This window comes from Coregonus lavaretus (genome assembly GCF_964263955.1).
Source record: "Coregonus lavaretus genome assembly, chromosome: 6".
NCBI classification, from domain to species: domain Eukaryota; kingdom Metazoa; phylum Chordata; class Actinopteri; order Salmoniformes; family Salmonidae; genus Coregonus; species Coregonus lavaretus.
Window position 1 is genome coordinate 8,016,813 of NC_139993.1, and position 16,075 is coordinate 8,032,887.

The 16,075-nt window shown below is 44.2% G+C and overlaps 1 protein-coding gene across 1 annotated transcript; it reads left to right on the plus strand.

Annotated features, from left to right (window-relative positions):
* Positions 1 to 514: 514 nt before the first annotated feature.
* On the plus strand, positions 515 to 7,709 carry LOC311130358 (uncharacterized protein; the record flags this gene model as incomplete). The annotated part of the gene is made up of 8 exons (XM_084163083.1): positions 515 to 524; positions 676 to 1,908; positions 1,982 to 2,023; positions 2,168 to 2,268; positions 5,868 to 5,929; positions 6,137 to 6,303; positions 6,598 to 6,825; positions 7,082 to 7,709. The coding sequence occupies 8 exons, from the start codon at positions 515 to 517 to the stop codon at positions 7,465 to 7,467; spliced, it is 2,229 nt and encodes a 742-aa protein (XP_084019209.1). The 3' UTR covers positions 7,468 to 7,709.
* Positions 7,710 to 16,075: the final 8,366 nt, after the last annotated feature.

Sequence of the window (16,075 nt, forward strand, 5' to 3'; positions counted from 1 at the left end):
AGTGTAGCAGTGACACCTAGTGGATACAACCCATATAGACCAGAAGCACACGAATATCAAGGCGTGCTAATTAGCTAATTGGCAATATATTTCACCTGTTTACGTTCACTTTTGGCAGAAACGGAAAGAAACACAGCAGGGAATAATTGACAATAGCTGGGACAGTGTAGGAAGCAGACCTGTTTGCTAAATACTGGAAAAAGTCAAAACAACGTGACACTAAAATGTCACGAAATCATTCTAAGTTACTATTTGTACGTGCACTACTACTTGCATATGGTTTATTTACTGCAAACTGTGACCTGTCCTGGGTAAGTTGATCACTGACTTCCTTCTACAAGCATTTTCCCTACATTTTGCTGGAGATTGTAGGTAGATTTGAAGATGTTGACTATAACATTCTTGGTTTAATGCTATCTCAACGTTTTTATTGCATCCTTAGACAAATAGGAATGATCCTTACAACCCTCCGGGTAAGACACATATTTATTATGTAGCCACTGGGCCCTGTACTATGCTCTTTGGTGAATTCTTTCAACAGAACATTACTACGTTTGTGTGCGCATGCGTGCGTAACTGTGAATCTGCATGCGTGTGTGTCTTGTTTAGGCCTATAACTCTGACATTTGGACATCATTGGATTGTCCTCCACACTCTCTGTCCACCTCTTCTCAGATGACCACCACCATGGTAATGAGGGCAACGCCTTCTTCGCGCTGCGGAGCTGCCACCAGGTGATGCGCGGCGAGAGTGGCGAGTTCTTCTCCCCGGACTACCTGTGCTCCAACCCACCGCTCTGGTGCAACTGGACCATCCAGGTAGACCCTGGTAAACGCGTGCTCCTCCACCTAGAGGACCTCACCCAGTCAGACGCATGCAGTGGGAAGCTGGACCAGATCCACCTGGATGAGCCCCTGGGGGTTGCAGGGGGTCACAGGATACTGGAGAAGTGTTGGCGTGAGGCCAAGTACACGTCCCTCTCCAACATCCTCCACGTGGTTCAGCTGATCAGAGGCAAACCCAGTCCGCCCCACAGGGGCTTCTATGGGAGATACGAGGCATTTGTACCACCAGTCACGTACAATGCTTATGGTGATACCACCGAAGAAGACAGGAAGCTGATGGCTGAACCAAAAGCGAAAGAACTGGAACCTTTTCCCCCTCCGAGAAGTTTCACCCAGTTTCTTCCCATGAAGGGGGGTGAATCTACAGAGGCCGTTTTACTGGAGCGGCCCACACTGCCAGCTCAGACCAACCCGGAGGTGGTGTTTGACTATTTCGACAAACTCACTTCCTCCTCTGCGTCCAATGAGCTTCCACCATGGGAAGCAGAGGAGCCAATGGTCAGACAGGGGACCTTCAAGTTTCCTCGTGTTCAGAGAGAGGAAGAAGATTGGAACAGAGGAGTCTCAGAGGGGACTGAAGCAGACGAGAGCCACCTGACAGAGGAAGACTGGGAAGTGGGTAACTTTAGTGGAGATGTGGTGGACCATGAGTCCCATCTGCCGTTGACTCCCACTCCCCCCATGGTGGTCACTCGTCAGGGGACATCATGGTCAGGGAGGGGTGCCACTCAGACCCACACAGCTCACCCTGGAAGTGACCCCTCCACACACCAGCCCCCTGTTTTGAATCCCAAACCCTCGCCACGCACTCCGTCTGCAATGCGAAGGAACGTGGATGCCCAAACTCAAACTTCAAATACCATCCCTCCTACGGAGTCCAACATCGTGTCACACACAACAGACATGGATGACCAAGGTGTGCAGTCTGGCAATAAGGAATTGCTGAAAATGACCATGGATGAGTCTACAGCACCCAGTGACACCCATACAACCATTGAGACCCAGGATCCCTTCGACCATCTCCCAAACATGGTTGAACCGTTCTTCGACAGCAGACATTATGGTAGGTAGTCTGCAATTTCATTTGCATCCTTTGTTGTCTGGTTCATGAAAACTCTTGCATGTTGACTTTGCAGAGAAAGCCAGAAATCACACCGAAGTACCACACTTACCAGAAGGTGAGTTTTAGTATTTTTTTCAAGAGTGTAGTTTTAATACAATTCAAAGGCTATAACAAAATGTGCAAGTCACTCGCCTTTGTACAATAGTTATAGAGCTGTGTATGAGTATTAAAGGAGATGCCTACTTTCTGTGTTTCTCAGACCACCTATTTGAGGTGGCTGTTGAAGTCAACTTCCTCGTGGCGCCAGAGGAGAATTGGGACCATCTTGTGAGATCACTGTTGATCTCAGTGAAGTCTCTGGTGAGTTATCTCATGAACAATAGAGCCCCTCAGTGGAGGTGTCATAATACCCATAAAACTTAGTGGTCAGACAGGGAAATGGTTCCAATTGTTTTTCCACCATTCATTTTTCCCATAGGGGATTTTAAAGAAAGGGCTGTGTTTCATGTAGGCTTACACTGGCGTGAGTTTTGATAACCATTTAAATATCTCTCGGACAAAATGACTTTTATCAATATATTAGTCTATTTACTCTGATTCTAAAATGCTAATTAGCATCAAAGTAGACATCATGCAAAACTACAAATCCCTGCAAGCTCCTGCACGTAATCTCTAGCTGACACCTTTGCTAACAGGTATTGTATCAATTTAAAACTTGCACAAGAAAGTTCACAGAATTGTCCATTTAAAGAAATGTAGCCAATGTATTAATTACTACATTTAGCTAACATTAGATAGTTAATCCAGAGACTTTTGCCTTGATTCGGCAGTCTCATCCAGATCATGGCATTTGTAGTTCTTAATGATGGCCACATTAGTAGCTAATTAGCATTTCATTTTGGGGGGGTAAATACAAGCGAAATATAGAGAGATTTACACGGTTAGCACAACGTCACGCCAGGGTAAGCCTAAAATCCCCAATGGGAAAAATGATTGGACCATTTCCCTGTTTGACCGCTAGGCTTTATGGGATTTATGACTGACTGTGGTACTCTAGAACTTTCTTCATAAATGGATGTCATCTTACAGTGCCTTCAGAAAGTATTCATTCCCCTTGACTTATTCCACATTTTGTTGTTACAGAATGGAATCAATTGAATTTTTTCCTCACCCATCTACACACAATACCCCATAATGACAAAGTGAAAACATGTTTTTAGAAATGTTTGCTAATTTACAGAAATATCTAATCTACATAAGTATTCCCACACCTGAGTCCGTACTTTGTAGGAGCACCTTTGGCAGCAATTACAGCTGTGAGTCTTTCTGGGTACATCTCTAAGAGCATTCCACACCTGGATTGTGCAACATTTGCCCATTTACTATTTTCAGAATTCTTCAAGCTGTCAGATTGGTTGTTGATCAATGCTAGACTATCATTTTCAGGTCTTGCCATAGATTTTCAAGTAGATGTACGTCAAAACTGTAACTCGGCCACTCAGGGACATTCACTGTCTAATTGGTAAACAACTCCAGTGTAGATTTGGCCTTGTGTTTTAGGTTATTGTCCTGCTGAAAGGTTACATCTCACAGTGTCTTGTGGAAAAGACTGAACCAGGTTTTCCTCTAGGATTTAGCCTTTTTATTCTGGAAAAACTCCCCTTAACCATTACAAGCATTCCTATAACATTATGCAGCCACCACTATGCTTGAAAATATGGAGATTGGTACTCAGTCATGTTGTATTGGATTTGCCCCAAACATAAAACTTTGTATTCAGGACAAAGTGAATTGCTTTTCCACATTTTCTGCAGTATTACTTTCGTGAATGTTGCAAACAGGATGCATGTTTTGGAATATTTTGATTCTGTACAGGCTTCCTTTTCACTCTGTCAGTTAGGTTAGTATTGTGTAGTAACTATACTGAACAAAAATATAAACGCAACATGTGAAGTGTTGGTCCCATGTTTCATGAGCTGAAATAAAAGATCCCAGAAATGTTCCATATGCACAAAAAGCTTATTTCTCTCAAATGGTGTGCACAAATGTGTTTACATCCCTGCTAGTGAGCATTTATCCTTTGCCATGATAATCCATCCACCTGACAGGTGTGGCTTATCAAGAAGATGATTAACGACATGATCATTACACAGGTGCACCTTGTGCTGGGGACAAAAGTCCACACTAATATGTGCAGTTTTGTCACACAACACAATATCACAGATGTCTGAAGTTTTGAGGGAGCGTGCAATTGGCATGCTGACTGCAGGAATGTCCACCAGAGCTGTTGCCTGAGAATGTTCATTTTGGCAGTATGTCCAACAGGCCTCACAACCGCAGACCATGTGTAACCACACCAGCCCAGGACCTCCACATCTGGCTTCTTCACCTGCGGGATCGTCTGGGACCAGTCAACCGGACAGCTGACGAAACTGTGGGTTTGCACAACCGAAGTTTCTGACAGTTTGTGCAGAAATTCTGTCTCAGGGAAGCTCAGCTGTGTGCTCGTCGTCCTCGCCAGGGTCTTGACCTGACTGCAATTTGGCGTCATAACTGATTTAAGTAGGTAAATGCTTACCTTCACTGGCACGCTGAACAAGTGTGCTCTTCACGGATGAATCCCGGTTTCAACTGTACCAGGCAGATGTCATGTGGGTGAGCGGTTTGCTAATGTCAACGTTGTGAACAGAGTGCCCCATGGTGGGGTTATGGTATTGTCAGGCATAAGCTACGGACAACAAACACAATTGCATTTTATCTATGTTAATTTGAATGCACAGAGATACCGTAACGAGATCCTGAGGCCCATTGTCGTGCCATTCATCCGCCGCCATCGCCTCATGTTTCAGCATAATGCACTGTCACAAGTATCTGTACACAATTCCTGGAAGCTGAAAATGTCCCAGTTCTTCCATGGCCTGCATACTTACCAGACATGTCACCCATTGAGCATGTGTGGGATGCTCTGGATCGACGTGTACGGCAGCGTGTTCCAGTTCCCACCAATGTTCAGCAACTTCGCACAGCCATTTGAAGAGGAGTGGGACAACATTCCACAGGACACAATCAACAGCCTGATCAACTTATGCAAAGGAGATGTCACGCTGCATGAGGTAAATGGTGGTCACCAGATACTGACTTGGTTTCTGATCCACTCCCCTACCTTTCTTTTTAAGGTATCTGTGACCAACAGATGCAGATCTGTTTTTCAGTCATGTGAAATCCATAGATTAGGGCCTAATGAATTTATTTCAATTGACTGATTTCCATACACAGTATGAACTAACTGTTTTAAAGTCCCCATTGGCCTCATGGTGAAATCCCTGAGCTGTTTCCTTCCTCTCTGGCAACTGAGTTAGGAAGGACACCTGTATATTTGCAGTGACTGGGTGTATAGATATACCATCCAAAGTGTAATTAATTACTTCACCATGCTCAAAGGGATATTAAGCTTTTTTAAATGTTTACCCATCTACCAATAGGTGCCCTTTGCATTGGAAAACCTCCCTGGTCTTTGTGGTTGAATCTGTGTTTGAAACTCACTGCTCGACTGAGGGACCTTACAGATAATTGTATGTGTGGGGTACAGAGATGAGGTACTCATTCAAAACTCATGTTAAACACTATTGCGCACAGTGAGTGCATGCAACGTATTAAGCACATTTTACTCCTGAACTTATTTAAGCTTGCCATAATAAAGGGGTTGAATACTTCTTGACTCAAGATATTTCAGCTTTTCATTTTTTATTTGTAAACATTTCAAAATACATAATTCCACTGACATTATGGGGTATTGTGTGTAGGCCAGTGATGGCAAAATCTCAATTTCATCCATTTAAAATTCCGGCTGTAACAAATCAAAATGTGGAATAAGACTGGAAATGGCTTTTGGTTATTTACCATTAGATTGGACTGGTGCAGTTGTGATTTGGAACTGCAATTATTCATTTGTTTTTCAGATCAATGAGCAGTTAGAAATTGTCCACACACCCAAAACCCTATCCTCCAAAAGAATAAAAAGGTTGGTTTGCTACGTTTTATAACCAAGAGCTCCAAATGTTTTTCTTGACTGCAAACAAATGCTTGTATTTAAAATGTGTTTTTACTCCATAAAAGGGATTGTGTTGGCACTGTAGATAATAGTTGAGAAAAAAAAACGTTTACTGAATTAGGCTACAACTGATGGATTGAATGCCTTTTTAACAGAGTTTTGTTGTTGTATCAACAGGTTGAGTGCAGGAGTGCTTTGCATCCTCTGGCTGCATATTGGGGGTGGGCCAGAAGGGGTGAAGGTTCACAGGACCTTGCACCTGGCCCTGCAGGAGCTGTTAGAGAGGGTGGTTAGCCCCAGGGGCAGCTCAACACGGGGTGTCATCGTCTCTGTTTCCACCGCTGGTAGGTCTCAATAAAGTTCCCTCCAAACAAATATAAATCTGTAGCTTGTTCTTTTGCACTGTACTCTGCTCTTTACTAATGGCACGAAAGGTTACTGCGGAAGTTTAAGATATTGTGTTGTATAGATATAGTATAGCCTGCAACTAGGTGTCCTGAATTTCATTGTCTTGGGGCTCAAGGAGGTGAAAAATGTATTTGTTTGACATTAAATAATTGATTTCTACTGATTTATTTTAATATTAAATCATTCCAGTAAGCAACCTTACTTTTGCACCCTGTGTGTGTCTGTCTCAGATGTAAACGAGTGTGTGACCCATCTGGTGCTGTGTGACATCAATGCTGAGTGTGTGAACCGCTTTGGTTCCTACGCATGCCGCTGCCACTCCGGGTTCGAGGACATGTCTAGGCTGGGCTCAGGAGGAACCATATGCGTGGACACCAAGGTCGCTGGTACGGACCGCCGCAATGAGTCGACGATTACGGTGGATCAGCATAGTCCTGAGCAGCAGCACCGTAACACTGGTACTCCATAGATTTTGGTAGAATTATTGTGAATTGTTCTCTGAAGTACAAGGAAAACATACAGTATGACATTGGTTAGTTCAAAATCAGTGGCACTGAAGTTGACAAGTTAGACAACGTTCCTGATTTAACCCCTGAAAATTGGTTTGTTTGGTAACCCTAACAGAATGTTGGACATAAAAGTGCATGGTTATAAAGGTGACTTTGCACTAGGTAAATTGGGTACTTCTAATCCTTGCCTAACTTTTGACCTTAGGCTGTACTTCGGCGCGGTCCAGCGGGATGATCAAAGGCATCTACGTGGTGTGCTTCCTGCTCAGCTTCCTCATCCTGCTGCTCCTCTGTACCGTGGGCGTGCTGTACCACCGCCACCACCGGGGGACCTTCCTGGTCCACTGTCGGAGCAGCAGCCTCGGGAGCGTCCCCCCCATCCCCCCTCCTGACTACAAAAACAACGAATGCAACGACAACAGTTCCATCCGCACTGACTCAGAGCTGCCCCCTCCGCCCCCACCCATACGGCGCCCTAAGGAGGGCTGGTCTCACCCCAAGGACTGCTGTCCCTCGGTGGACCTGCTGCGCTTCAGCCCCCTGCTGCCTCTTGATGGGTACATGGAGCCAGGGGAGGGTGTCAAGATTTGAAGATTGCTTTGAGGTTGTCCTGAATGTGCAATGAGAAGAGCATTGAGACCCTGTTCTGGGCAGGTTGACTTCACTGTTTCATGAGTTCATTATTTTTCTGTAGATATCTTTGCCATTCCTTTATTGATTAAATGTCTTCACTGTTATTACCTTTTAGTATGGCATTATCTTTGTGTAGTTTGGAAATGTTATTTGACGTATTCTTTGGATCATTGTATCGAGTAGATTTCAGTAATTGTATTTTTTTGTGCGCAACTGTCCATGTTTGGGAAGATTGTCTATGCCCTCCACACAAGGGGATTCATTGCATCTTTCCGCCCAAAACAGATTCACTTCAATTAAATAAATGTTCACTTGGCTCTACATTCCTTTTAATCTTTTTTTTATATTGAAATGGAGAAGTACAATTACTGTGACAAAGTAAGCTACTTTGTTTCATATGAGGCAGTTGGACTACAGGCATATCAGCTGTTTAGAATTATGTCTCAAACTAATTTCTTTACTGGTAAGGGGACAAGGCTACAGAAAGCAGACCATAATAAATACATAAAAAATACGCATATCACAGCGCACCTGTGCACTGACGAAAGGCACCGCGCTGTTACGCGATGGCGTGCTTTTCCCACAAGGTGGCAGCGCGTGATAGGAAGTGTCTGAAAAAGATCCGTTTTCGACTGGGTATACAGTATACAAAGTTTGTTTTCCTCTGTGGTTCTTAAACAATATATGTAAAAAACCCAAGGGTATCCTGAAAACATACAGGAGCAAAAGCAAGCCCCCATGACCCCCACCGTCGGAGAATAGATGAAGAAACGGTAAGAATGAGCCATTGTGCCTCTGAAAGATGATGAAATTCTAGACCCCTGCGCACCTAATCTGTGGCTCGAGCTCAGAAATGTTAATCCCCAGTCTCTGTCGAAAAATTTTGGTGGTAGATTGTATTTTGTCGTTGAAATGTCACGGTGTCAAACAGTACCCTTTTCATTTGTTCCACTGCCAAAATGCTATGCAAGGAAATTGCATAATGATAAAGTTCGCTGACTGAATTTCATTAGGCTATAGACCTACCTGCTCTGCTCAGAGGCCTAACCAGTTAACCGAGCCAAATTATTCATATTTCAGAAATGACATAGCATACGCCTGTAGGAATATTTCAAATGGTGTAGCTAGGCCTACTAAAATTCCTTGCACGATTCACCAATGTCCACAGTAAAAAAGAAAGAATGAGGCATACCTTTCACTCAAAAGTGCTTTGATTCTAATTGGAGTGTAAAACAATGCCACTTGCCTGGCTGAGAAGTTTGACATTCTCCTTTACTCATGTCACTGCCCTAATAAAGACAAACCAATTAATACAATATGGCTGATAACAAGAGAAAACTGCTCTTTTGAAGGAAACAAATATCATATGCATTTGAATGGTAGAGAAGCTAACTCAAGATACGGGTGGGCAGACAGGTCCCTATGTGAGTTGTTGCCATTGGATGGGGAGCAGAGTTTGCATCTTATGCAGGCGGGAAGTGCGTTTAACAGGCTAATCTTTGGCCGGCCAGGCGGGGTGGGGAGACAGGGTGGTCCACCTAGTCCAAACCACATTAATAGGCTTACACCACCTAATCCAAGGCAGTGTGCTGTCACATGGGAAGTCTGCTGACCTTACTTTATTTTATTGCAGGGCACTTGCTCTTCAGCCCTTTTGTGCTCAAACCCGCTCAAACCCTGTTTTCTTTTCAGGAGTAAATGTCCCTTTATAAAATTCTCGGTGCCTTTCCTTCATGTCCGTGTTCAAGGGCTGGACATGAAATGAGACTGTCACTGTGATGTGTAGACTAGATTTACCACCACAGTAGTCCTCCAGCCCTGAGGCAGTACAATTTGAACAAACTGCCTTGAGCCGTTCTATCGGAATCGCTGTCAGTTTCCTTAGGGCTATGACACATTGACAGTTATGTACAGCCTAACAGCTAGCCTAAATGTAAACTAGTAGGCTGTATATGATAAAATGTTGGTTGGAATGGGATTCAAGCTTGATAATGGATATGGGGGCCTCATCTGAGGCTTTGATCCAACATATTGTGTGTGTGTGTGTGTACTTAATGTGTGTGTTTTAGTGTTGTCTGTGGTGGTCTGGTAGGTGGGCGACAGACAGATCACTCCTCCAGATGTACTCTCAGCATCTGCTCTTCCACTGCTGCCTCCCTCCCTCGCCCCACGCTGGTCTCCCCCCCCCCCCCCGTGAATCAGATGCCAGGGCCCCTGAACCTGGGCCTTCTTTGTTGCTGCTCTGAATGCCTCTCATGTCCGCTAGGTAGAATTGGCAAGGACAGCGGGCTCTGGGCAGCGATCCACAGGGCAGTGGGGAGAGGTGACGCCTCCGGCCGCTCACAGTGGGCCCTCTGGCGGAGCCGGGGGTCGAGGGCACCCCTCCCTGTGGTTGGCCTTGCCTGGTCCCCCCCATGCCGTCCACCGAGTCACGCTGAGCTCACCTGCCTGCCATGCAGCGTCATCTGGCCATAATCCCCCCATCCTCTCCATCTCCCTACCTTCCTCTGCTCAGATGCATTGTAACAGTGGGTGTGAGACTGTTCTGTTAAGAATGGGGGCGTGGCCATCTCGTCTCTATGTGGTGTTTATGCTCAGGTATGTATTTTCTGTTGCTTGGCTTTAGGTGGTTCTGGCTGCTCTGAGGCATTTCACAAAAAGGTGTTAAGAGGTCCCAGATATTACATGTATTCACCAACGAGCTTGACCCTCAGGGGGCACAAACAGAAGGGTTTGTATCTTGATGACAGTGATGATATCTGCAGTGGTATATTTTACAGGCCTAGACTACGGTATATAGTAGGGGTATACGCTACATGCAAACGCCTGTATATTGTACTGGTTACGATTTGGGCCGATGTTACGGTGCTATGTTTCTGTCCGATGCTCACTGGTATCTGTAAGGCTGAATGTCAGGGCCATTACTCTTAAAGGTAGCCATGGGGAGACTCAAACTGGGAGCCATGTAACTACATATGTGTGGGTTGCATCCAAGCCTCTTGCAATACAGTGGCACTGCCTCCAACACATTAAAGCTAATGCTTACGGGCTTAAAGGATGACCTAACGCCAGTAGCCAATGCTACCTGCTAGATCACTCCGCTAGCTTAAGCCACAAGTGTCTTTATGTGCTGTTACATTGTTGTATGGTATTTACAGATTTTCTCGATCGCTTGAGCACATTTGTCCAAACAGAATTCACTTTTTCAAAACAATTAACACGCAGCCCCAAACTGAAACATGTTGGCCAAAATGACACATTTCATTTGCTAAATGCATTAAGACTCTCAAAACATTAAATACATGACAATACATTACCTCCATTAAAACATACAACTTGTTATCTAATGAAAAGTTATTTCAATCAATCGTTACACAATGTCCCAATAAATACTAACTACAACTATCAATATATCCTAACATGGTTATCCCACTTTGATACTATAATTATAGTATGCACTATAAAAGGCAAGTAAACATATTATCACAGCATGGGCTGTATTCTTTTTTCCTAAAATGATTTTACTAAAGATGACCAATGCAGAAAGAATGTCACTCAAGAGCATGAATATCCAGAAACAAAAGGCTTTATTTGACCTTTTTCCATTTTAACTAAGAGCTGAACTACACTACTCAAAGGTGTGTGGACACCCCTTCAAATTAGTGGATTTGGCTATTTCAACCACACCCGTTGTTGACAGTTGTATAAAATCGAGCACACAGCCATTCAATCTCCATAGACAAACATTGGCAGTAGAATGGCCCGTACTGAAGAGCTCAGTGACTTTCAACGTGCCACCGTCATAGGATGTCACCTTGCCAACAAGTCAGTTCGTCTAATTTCTGCCCTGCTAGAGCTTCCCCGGTCAACTGTATGTGCTGTTATTGTGAAGTGGAGACGTCTAGGAGCAATAACGGCTCAGCTGCAAAGTGATAGGCCACACAAGCTCACAGAACGGGACAGCAGAGTGGTGAAGCACGTAGCGCGTAAAAATCTGACGGACGAAGTTTGGCGGATGCCAGGAGAACGCTACCTGCCCGAATGCATAGTGCCAACTGTAAAGTTTGGTGGAGGAGGTATAATGGTCTGGGGCTGTTTTTCATGGTTCAGGCTCCTTAGTTCCAGTGAAGGGAAATCTTAACGCAGCATACAATGACATTAACTACAGCATACAATGACATTCTAGACGATTCTGTGCTTCCAACTTTGTGGCAACAGTTTGGGGAAGGCCCTTTCCTGTTTCAGCATGACAATGCCCCTGTGCACAAAGCGAGGTCCATACAGAAATTGTTTGTCAAGATCGGTGTGGAAGAACTTGACTGGCCTGCACAGAGCCCTGACTTGACTGGCCTGCACAGAGCCCTGACTTCAGCCCTGACTTCAACCCCACCTTTGGGATGAATTGGAATGCCGACTGCGAGCCAGGCCTAATCGCCCAACATCAATGCCTGACCTCACTAATGCTCTTGTGGCTGAATGGAAGCAAGTCCCTGCAGCAACGTTCCAACATCTAGTGGAAAGCCTTGCCAGAAGAGTGGAGGCTGTTATAGCAGCAAAGGGGGGGACCAACTCCATATTAATGCCCATGATTTTGGAATGAGGTGTTTGACGAGCAGGTGTCCATGTAGTGTATCTTCCTCTATTGGCCCCTCTACCTCTCCTTTGTCCTTGCCCTCGGCCTCTTACTTGGTCCATTCTTGCAAACAGCAACTCAGAGGTCACCTCTTTTATGCATGATTAAGGACTGATTGCTGATTGAACAATTGTGCAAATAAGTTTTGCACATGTGCAGAAGAGGTTCACATTCATGGGAGTAATTTGTGTAATCTTTGACCAAATGTTTTAATTTTGTTTGACATGATTTACTCAACTGACTTTTGCGTCTTTTGTAGGGAGTTGTGTTTACTCTGCAAAAATGTGCCTAGCATTTGCATTATGTGTGAAAGCAATGAGAAATGACTTACAGTTTTGCAAAAAATAATACTGTTGCGCTCATTAGGTTACGATGGAGATCAAGTGGACCCCAGTTTCATTAAAAGTGTCTTAGCAATCGAGAAAAACTGTAATAGTATTTTTTGTGTGTGGTAGTGTAGAGGTTTGTCATTGGCATTACACATTTGGATGTTTTATTACCATATAGGCCTACTACTATACAGATTGAATGGGAATAAGATTCTGGTCAACAGATGCAGCAATGTAATGCAGGGATCTGTAGGCCTAGGCTAATCATACTGGTGCAAGTCTAATGCAGAAAATGCAATAAATCATTAACAGCCAGACAGAGCAGTTGTCATAGTAATTATTTATAATTTCATATTTTAAAGTACATTTTTGTGTACGCCTCTACACAGTATGGAGGTTTCGGGTCAAAATTGGACTCACCTTTTTTGTCCCTCATCAGTTTGCATCCTTGGTATTGTTTCACATCTGTATTTGTATTCAATTTATAAATAAATAAAGTGGGATTTATGTATCTTTATAATTAGATTAAACTTTCCTTTTTAAGTTGAAGACTTGGCATTATACCTCCTAGCTAGTGATATTCCATTCAGGTGCAGACTTTGTGATTTGGAGGCCCCAGGCAGAGGCCAGTCTGAATATGCCATGAACACAACCAGTCATGATGTTTTGATCTGAATGTCAAACAAATCACTTCAAAAACTGGATACATGGGCTACACAAACACGTCCTCTCAATAACGATGGCAGTATTATCAGCAGCACCTGTCTTTTTACTAAAGAAATGTGTTAACTTTGACATTTTTCTGTTGAAATTAAATCTTCTTTCTTTTTCTTTTCTCTGCCCCGCTCTGAGAAGCGCCTCATTGCTGCAGCTTAATTTCAATGAAAGTCACGTTTGCAATAATATCGCGTGAAACAATGAACGGGAACTCTGTCAGGGTGGTATAGTCCATTATTATGAACCAGTCCGTGGGTGATTAATGACACTTGTTTCTACTATTATGAGAAAAACTTTGATTATAATAATATTGTTATGATATGTATGTATATTATGTATGGAAATAAATTATGGGATCTATTATTAATAATGATCCAGCTGTATGGATTAATTTACTTTTCTGGAGGCCTTTTTTGTCGACAATGTGTCATTAACCTGGGCACAGTGGCCAGGCAACCCCCCCCCCCCCCCCATTTCCTTGATTCCACTGATTCCATTGCTTTGTCGATGTGGACAGGGACCGTTTTTACCTGTCACCAAATGGTGTCTCACCATAGCACATCACTGCATTTCCCGTGTTATTTATTAAGTCAATGAGCCTGGTTTACACACTAGTGTTCAGGAATCCAGACAGAGACTGATGATGTGTTTTTGGACACTTTTTGGGGGGCAGTTAGCCTACCTGTATACGTTCAGGGAAGGCTTTGTTTTACTGCTGAGTCAGATAGTACTCCTCTGTGATGTTGTCTTTTCCAGTCTGGGTGACTCCCTCACAGTGAGGCAGTTAGATGCCATGTACAGACGGGGTTAGGTGGAACACTACGTGCCTCTCTCCGTCTCCGTGGGGGTCTGACGCCTGTCTTTGTGCTCTGGGCCACAGTGACAGTGGACTTCTGTAACTCTCTGTTTGTGGTGGAGCCAGTGATCTGCTCCGTTAGGTGCACAAGGGAGCACCGCCACAAAGATGGAGTGACTTTACCCATCCGGTGTGTCAAGAGACTAGTTAATGAACCTCTGCTTACACTGTAGCTGCAAGCCTCAGCTTGGGTGGTCAACATGTCTGCCCTCTGACTCCCACATTGCTGTTTCATCATGGATTGTCATTGAACATAAACGTACCGTAGTAGGGCAATGTTCAGCCATCTTGTCAAAGCAGAACCTGCCCCCCAGCAACAGTTATTTTGGGATTTTGCAGTTTTATTAACTGTGAGCACAAGTATCGATGCCACCTTTGCTGCTGCTCCATAGCCTGTCTAATTTACAACATACTGTAGGCCTATTGATGCTATAATACATCTCTCTTTCCTTCTCTCTCTGACCTCAGTGAGCATACTGCTGAATAGAGGGCCTTACTCCCCTCTGTTGCGGGGCAGAGCTGGACGGGGACTAATATGACAGGAGGGGTATGTGTGTGTTCCAGAGTACGTCTGCATGTTCATAGGGAAACGGCCATATTGCCTGTCCTGAGAGAGAGCTGCCGTTGGAGAAAACCGCTGACCTTGCATCTCCTAAACAGGATGAGTCCAGTGATAATCCCATAGATTTTTATTAACCTGATATGAGTGTTGTGTTGCTATTATATCAGAGGCAGGAGGGAGTTTTTTCCCCTTTCTTCTCATGGCACATTGTATTGGAATTGGCCTCTGCAATTTATTTTTCTATTAGCCAAGTCCTCTGAAGTGTGATTGGGCTGTGAGCCAGTGGTAACTGGTCAGGCCGGTGGAGAGGGGACTGGCCGGGCTGATAAGGCTACAGTCTGTCCAATACTCTACACAGCACAGTGACTCTGGCTACGGATGGACCGCTTTTAGAACTGTGATTGAATCTAGATATGAGGAACTGGACTGACCACCCATACCCCCTAGAGACAAGCTCCACCATACACAACCAGGGGCGACTTCCTGTTCCAGCTCTCTATAAACGTACATTACCTCACCTTGGCTGAGTTAGAAATGCATCAACAAAACAGTCTTCATTTTTCCTAAGCTATGATGTGCTGTGTATACACAGCTGATCAACTGCAGCCATCAAAAGCATTTGAATTGCTGTAAGTAGGGCAGATGGCTGTGGTATTTTGTGTCTTCACTAATCCAGGCTGGATATTTACTGGTAACATTTCATAAAATGGCTCCAGGCCATTGATGAGAAGGATGTGACAGAAGGGTTTTGGAGCACGGTGGGGGGGGCTCTAACCAGTGGACCCCTCACCACCACTAACTCTATCCCCTTTAACAGTGATGACCCCCCCCCCCCCCCTCCCTGGCACTTGGACCAGCTGTGGATCAATACAGGGACATCTGTTGGTGTCTCAGCATTTGTGCCCCATGGCTCACCTACTACGGAACATACCCTGTAACTGAAGCAATACAGGCATAGTGTTCTCAGTAACTACTGTAACTCTGTGGGGTTTATAGTGATAAGTGGAAATTGAATCTTATTCCCAACCCGTCATTGAATTGGCTAGATCTTCGTTTTCCATTTCCAAAATATTGCAGAACCAATTTCAAGCTACGACTTGATATCTCTTGATACAGTAGTTTGTTTGACGTCGGTCTGTTTCCCTTGAAATGAATGAAGAGATAAGTTAGACAAAAAAAACAAAGCCAGGTCTCAGGGGTACTTGAGGACCAGCTTTTAGACCCATTGCCAGATTGAAACGATGACATACTGTAGGTCTACCAGTATGTGTGAAGCTGCAGCAAGATAAATGAGTCTATAGGGGGCAGTGCGCAGCCTTTTCCGACTACACCCTCTTCTCTCTCCTCCCAGTGCAGGGCTTTAATCATTCTTTGGATACAACAATAGGAGAAACATTTATAGTCATATCCCAGTAATGAAGGAGGTGTCTCGTTGTCCTCTTTCATTTAACACATTGTCACAACCCAGA